Source organism: Ananas comosus, unplaced genomic scaffold, assembly GCF_001540865.1.
Source record: "Ananas comosus cultivar F153 unplaced genomic scaffold, ASM154086v1, whole genome shotgun sequence".
NCBI lineage: Eukaryota > Viridiplantae > Streptophyta > Magnoliopsida > Poales > Bromeliaceae > Ananas > Ananas comosus.
This window is the reverse complement of record NW_017893578.1, coordinates 14,327-21,486: the sequence shown is the minus strand read 5'-3', so window position 1 is coordinate 21,486 and position 7,160 is coordinate 14,327. Positions and strand designations below refer to the sequence as shown.

General features: G+C 32.1%; 1 protein-coding gene across 1 annotated transcript; it reads right to left on the bottom strand.

The window, feature by feature from the left end:
• Positions 1-550: 550 nt before the first annotated feature.
• On the bottom strand, positions 551-4,197 carry LOC109706370 (copper transport protein ATX1-like). The gene is made up of 3 exons (XM_020227163.1): positions 4,056-4,197; positions 1,612-1,687; positions 551-1,038 (listed from the first exon to the last, which is right to left on the bottom strand). Exons 1-3 carry the CDS (start codon positions 4,062-4,064, stop codon positions 821-823), a joined length of 303 nt encoding a protein of 100 aa, XP_020082752.1. The 5' UTR covers positions 4,065-4,197; the 3' UTR covers positions 551-820.
• Between the last annotated feature and the right edge of the window lie 2,963 nt (positions 4,198-7,160).

Sequence of the window (7,160 nt, the reverse complement as noted above, 5' to 3'; positions counted from 1 at the left end):
ATGTGATACGTTACAATATATATATATATATATATATATATATATATATATATATATAGAGAGAGAGAGAGAGAGAGAGAGAGAGAGAGAGAGAGAGCGAGAGGGNTATATATATATATATATATATTTGAAACATACATAAGAGCAAACTTGGTATTTTGGCATATTGCAAACTACTTTTCCCACTATTATACTCTTATTTTAGGAAAACTATCAAACATCATTTTGTTTATTCCGAATAAACCTTATCAACAAAAATAATATTTTCATTCCTCTCTATCCTATTAATACGAGGATATTTCGGAGACAAAAAAAAACTATCCCTAGTGAAATTATCCCATTTCCAAACTCAGCCCTAGGAATCTATTTTGAAGGATGCTATTAGAGAAGTTTGAGGTGCTTCTTCACGTTCCTACTTAAACAGCACTTCAACTTAAACATTACGTCCATGAAAACAACAAATCAGCCCAACATTAGTCCCAAATATTTTTGCATAAGGAATGTTCTCAATTAATATGGTTAGGAAAAACGTTAATATACTCACACGATCTTCTAATAAATGGAAATGAATGGTGCCTCTAGATCTAGCATAACCGGTGGCCCCATTCCTCGCCAGATTTAAACAATAAATTAGCTACATTAGCCATTCAAATCCATACAAAAGCAGAGGACCCTTTATTTAACATCCCCATTTTGACAATAAACACATCGACATTAAACAGACATTACATAGCAGATCAAAGAGTGTGATGAAACCTTACATAGTCGATCTACATATCTCAAATCGCCTTATTTTCACACTGAAGAATAGATGCAACAATCATGCAGTGGCAGTGGTAGCGGCAGTAGCAGTAGGAGCAGGTGCAGGTGCAGGTGCAGAAGCAGAAGCAGGAGCTGCTTCCTTATTTTCAGCTTCAGCCTCCCAGAAGGAAGTCTTTTTTCCTGTTTTTGAAACAGTCTCAAAAACTGCATCAGGTTTTACATTCCCTTTTACAGTTACTTTCTGCTCCTTCACATCCACGTCGAAGGACTCCAAACCTAAGCAAGAGGTAACATAAGGCACAAAATCAAAATTTGGTAACATGCAGAGCTAGTCCCTGAACTTTTGGAGAATCGTAATTTAAACCCCCTTTCTGTTAAACAATTAGTCCTTATAATTAAGGAATATCTTGGAATATCATCTCTGGGTTTCTTAAGATCCAGCAATTCGATTTGTTAGTTCATATACTCCGGTTTTAGCAGACGTTAGAGATTCAGTATGCCAAATGAATCAAGGGCTGACTTATATGATATTAGATTAGATAACCATGGAGACTAATTAACAAATTGCAGTTTTTGAAGTTCAGGGGCTAACTTTGCATTTTTCCTATAAAAATTCTATTTTTCCCTTAAGTATATTTGAAAGCTGCTGATCGGTTATCACAATAACCATGTTACGGTGGCAGATTAATATTCACGGGTAAATAGACCATTATGTTGAGATAAATATCACAAAGGAAACAGTAGATCATGTCATGCTAGCAAAAGCATCAATTACTAGAACTTAATGGCTGAAAATGGAATGCAATAGTTGGCAGAGTAGGTTATAATTAGAGGGCCTAAAGTACAAACCTTCCATTTTGGAGAGTGCCCTCTTAACAGCCCCAGCACAACCTTGACAGGACATAGCAACCTTGAGGACGACTGTCTGCAATAGAGATTCAAATGATATTTCTGTTATTCAGATGAACGCAAAGATTGAATAAAAAAGGAGCATAATTTTCTGTTTTTGCTCCTTGAAAAACCTTAATATCCATAATTTTAGAAGGATAACATATTTCATCCACTAGGTGATTTATCTTATTCCCAAGAAATGACTTGAAGGCCAAATTTTTTATTTTCCATTCTGAATATTTGATCACTATCCATATCTACCATATGCTACCTTTCTCTCTCAAAAATAAATAAATAAATAAATGGTTCCAAATACTAGACCATATCCAAAAGACCATAAGAATAGTAGCTACTCTGTTCAAATGTCTCTAGTTCAGTTACTTGTTGCAAACACAAACCACGGAATGATCTTGGTACAGTACTAGCCTACGGCATGGGTTGTGTTGCTGAAACAGAATCATACCTTACAAGGATTTTCCAATCAGATGTTCTCAACTTTTTATTATGATACTCACGAAAGAGGCTACAATTTTGAAATAGTAGGGAAGACAAACCATGCTGTTGTCTATTCCATGATAGGAAAAAATTGAAACAATTTTGTATCTAACTTATATGTGCAGCGCTAATGTTCAAAGAGGCTGGGCTGAATGGTTTGCTGTATAAAAATGTCAAAAAGTTTATTCTATAGTAGAGAAGCATCTGAAAAAGGGCTTAGATGCAAGGCCGTCATTTTACTGAAGAAAATTAGAGGATCATCATCAAATAGATCTGACTTTACTGTCTCATAACAACACTACATGCGCTTAGTACTCAACTATATTATATAATCATGAAAGAGAGCTTGATGGAAGCAATCCATAATGACGGTAGCCCGTGATTTTCTCCATAATTCTTCGGCGTACATGAGCTAACTCTCTTAAATGATATTCGAAGGAGCATCAGTTAGGCTTTCTGTTGTGATCTGAAATTTCTTCCCTACTACTTGATTTCCTCATATTGTGCTACTGGCCACAATTACATACTGATTCTTGATATAATCAGTTTCTTATAACTCGTAAGTAAGACGTATCGATTTAATTTCTCCAACAGTTATAATATAATTTCAACAAAAACAAGGAGAAACACATCCTATTAGGAAGCAAGTGTACAACTTATCCTTCATCCTTTTCCAGGTTCGATACTTTAAACTCACATCATATTGGTCGACCCATCAAAGAATTTTCTCACAAGAATATCTATCTATCTATTAGAGCAGCTTAGACTTCCATTATCCCACAATGCAAACCCTCTAATCCACGAGTGCAAAAGCCTGAATACTGTACTCATCAGAATTAGAAGAAAATACTGAATGGGCTCGCCACATGCGCAATTAATTCTCCAACAGGCACTCTTCTCTAGAAGACCTATTAGATGAGAAATAACGGGAGACTTCCATAAAATAAGACTGACGATAACTCACGTCGATAAATGGCGAACGTGGGGGGACGGAACTACGACTCCTTTTCCTCCATTTCTTTTCTTTTTTTCTCTTGTTTCTTCAAGGAACCAACAACAAACGGATGGGATCATGCGAGACCTGCTCTTACACCGATAGCTTGTTCATTTGCTCGTAACTAATTTTCAAACTTTTGAATAGAAGTTCAGGTGAAAAATTATTTTCCATGTTTGTTTCATGAAAAAGTTAATGACTTTGAAACTATACTTATCTTCTTTTTTTTTTTTTTGTTTATTTTACTACTCAGAAATTTCTACACTAACGCACTAGAAAAGGGTGAAGATGACAATTTTACAGCAGTTAATAATTTATATTTTTTAACATGTATTTTTCTTTCTCATAATCGGAGGCAGTTTCTACGGCATTTTTTGGAAAAGTAAAATTACGGGCGAATTTAATTTTCGGCGAACGGTCATTCACAGCCAAAAGTAACTCCACCCCGTCCTACTTTGATTAGTGAAACAAGCATGCCCTGTGTCACCCGAAATACTAATTTGATAGGAAATTATCCGAAAATAGTTTTAACTCTCAGGTCGCATGCACGACGGAGAGCACCAAATTAATGCCACTCGTACTGAACAAGATAGGCTAATACAAGAGCAAACAACTAATAAATGTGTATATCGTGTAAAAGAATTGAACCGATCAGGATCTCTTATTAGTCTTTAAAAACTACAGAATTAGTATTGAGAGAATCGACACTGGAACACCAAACTCGAGCACTACTGCATGCAATAAATATCTGATCCGAAAAAAAAAAAAATGCAAGATAGAAGGATCTCTACTAACCCTAAAATGCGAACACCAATTCACGGTCGAATGGATTCAGGACAAGAGAAACAAATTGGAAACTTAGAGAAATCGAAGAAGGAGAAGATGAAGAAGAAGAGAGGATGTATATTTTTACCTCCGACATGATGGCGATGATGAGTTAAAAGGAGAGCGGAAGATGAAACCCGAATCGAAATCTTTCTTTTGGGGACGATCGGGAACGCTTCGACGAATCGACGGCTTCTTCGTGGGTTTATATATGGAGAATGGGGAAGGGCTCGATGTCACGCTCCTGTTACAAGCCACGGTGCGTGCGGGGCCCACATGTCAGCGCCACGACCGTGATACATCGCCGTTATACAGAGAGCCGCTATTCTATCGTAAAGTATCTTTGTTTTTTTTTTTTCGAGTGAACTGAGTTTTCACCATCAATATTTTTTTATTTAATTTGTCATAACTATATCTTTAATAAAATTCAAATTTTTTAAAAACACCATAATTGATCCTGCCCATTTTGAGTGGAAGCGAAAAAATTACAAAATTAAAGTGAAAAAGATAAAAATTTAAAAATAAAAAATTTTATTTTTTATGCAATTTATTTTCTACAAAATATACTGCAGAACTAGAATAACTTTAATTTTATAACTATATAAACAAATAATAAATAAATGATAAAAAAATTAGTTTTTTATCTGAATATTTAATTTTTGAAAAATTATTTAATGTGAACTTCAATTTCGGTGACACAATGGTGCTCTAATGAATTAGTTGTATTTATTTGTTTCCTTGGACCGGTATTATTTTGTCCGTGGTGCCGGTCCACAAGTAACAACGATGGTGTAAAACGTTTTCAAGAAAAATGGCATCATGTACACCGCATTACTAGCGGAAATTCTTGCGTGTCCTTGGTGTATCGGAGATAATAAATGTTTGGAAAAGAAAGAACTAAAATCCGACGACATGTTTTGTCAAAGGACTGGACTAACGTTATGTGATTCACGATTACTCCTGCCCTAGCTACCTCTTTTTGTTTTCCTTTTACATGTTTATTTTTGGCTTTTTGTTTTGGTTTCTTTGATTTTTTCGGCTTTTCTAGGAGGCCCTAGCTGCTTCCACCATGTATGCTTAATTCATCATGCTTAATGAATGAAGCAGGTAGCTTGCTAACTCTTTCTCAAAAAAAAAAAAACGACGACATGTTTTGTTTCAGCCTTTGTATAAAAAATTTAAAATTTTTAAAATCTATAGTGAGGAACTGAGTTATGATGCTATTAATAGCACTTTTTGTGTTATATACTCTTTTAAATAATGAAGCATTTAATAGGACAAATATTTAAAAATAAGAATAGCCAAATTTTACGATTTTTTAAAAAAATTAGCTAATCAACCAATTTAGATTAAAAGTATAAGTTAAGCAATAATTAATCAAGCGCTTAACTAACTAATTTGGATTATTTTGTATTGTTAAGCGAGAAAACACATTATATAGATTTTTAACAACTATTAAGACAACTTGATTATTAAGTAAATATTATTAAAAAATTATAAAATTTAATATATGTAAAGTTCAAGTGCCATAAATTATACTGAAAACAGTATTGATCACCGATGGTGCAAGAAAAATAGCGTTAATTAGTAGATAACTCAACTCACATGACTGGCTGACATGCACAAATAAAAAAAATAACACATGGTGCACCAGAAGCCTAAAAAGAAATACCGGAAAATGAATGAACTTTAAACGGGACAGTTGAGAACGTGTGGTACACTACCGATAATCAATAAAAACATAGCTAGAATATTTCCCACTACACAAATAATCTGGTAAAATCAAGTTGGCAAAAGTGGTATAAATAGCGAAAGGGTATCTGCAATAAGGGTCTTTTCTGGAAACAAGATTGCTGCCCTTTAATCTTCTTTCCATTTCTTGCATCTACTAGTTTTCTAGGAGTAACTTTTTAGCTTTAGAGCATGTTTGGATGTATAGTAAAAAATCTCCACGGAATTTATAAACTGTGGTTTTGGTCTAGATAAAATAGAAAATCCTGCAACTCTAAAAAAATTCTACGGATTCACTGTTTGGATACGCATTGTGCAATTTCATGGAATTTTTCTAAATTTTAAAATTAAAAGTTAAAATTTAAAATTTAAAATTTCAAAAAAATTTAAAATTTAAAATTTGATATGTGAAAATTTTAATTTTAAATTTAAAATTTTCAAATTTGAAATTTAAAAATTAAAAATTAAAAATATAAAAATCTAAATTTAATTTTTAAATTTTTAAATTTTAAATTTTAAAATAAAAATTTTAAATTTTAAATTTTGAAATTTGAAATTTAGAATTTAGAATTTAGAATTTTAAATTTAAAAAATAAATTTAAAATTTAAAGTTTAATAAATAAATTTAAAATTTGAAGTTTGAACTATGAGATTTGAGATTTGAAATTTCAAATTTGAAATTTAAATTTTAAATTTTAAAAGTTAAATTTTAAAATTTAAAGTTTGAAATTTATATTTGAAATTTTATTTAAAATAAAAAATATAAAATTTAAAATTTTAAATTTGAAATTTAGAAGTTTAGAATTTAAATTTTAATTTAAAATTTAAAGTTTAAAATTTGAAATTTGAACTATGAGATTTGAAATTTAAAATTTAAAATTTGAAATTTAAAATCTATATTGAAATTTAAAATCTACGTTAAAATTAAAAATTTTATATTGAAATTTAAAAGTTAGAACTTGATGAATTTTTTGAATAAGAGAGCTCAAGAATTGTGGAATTATTTTTCTTTGGTTAGAGTGGATTATGTTTTTATTCTATTTTTTGGAGTATAGTTTAACTATACTCCAAAAATTACGTTAGCTTTTTTTTCTCCCAAACGATTCGTAGGATATTTTTTGTACCGCTGTAGCATAGTTTAACTATGCTTCATTTTCAGGAGTATCCAAACAGGGTCTTAGAGTTTTAATTCTTAGTCTCTTTATAGTTCAAATCCTAGTGCTCTGCAGTTCCTATATTTTTTTCTCAGTTTATGAAATATAATTAGTTCCCGTTTTAGCCGAATTTGTCTATATATTCCTTGAGTTCGATTCGTTTTACGCATTGAGAGAGAATCCAGCGAGCCGATCCCTACTCAACTGGTTCGCTTGATCTTGACGCAATGGAGGATAATTTTAAGAGCCGATCCATAGGTCTGAAGGCGCGTTTAGCTCAGCTACCGGCTTGACTTGGTCAACGTTTC

Bases quoted from the DNA above. Each gene is read 5' to 3' on its own strand.
- LOC109706370 (XM_020227163.1), bottom strand. The intron at 1,039-1,611 runs GTTTGTACTTTA...CCTCTTGCTTAG, and splicing joins GGCACTCTCCAAAATGGAAG to GTTTGGAGTCCTTCGACGTG.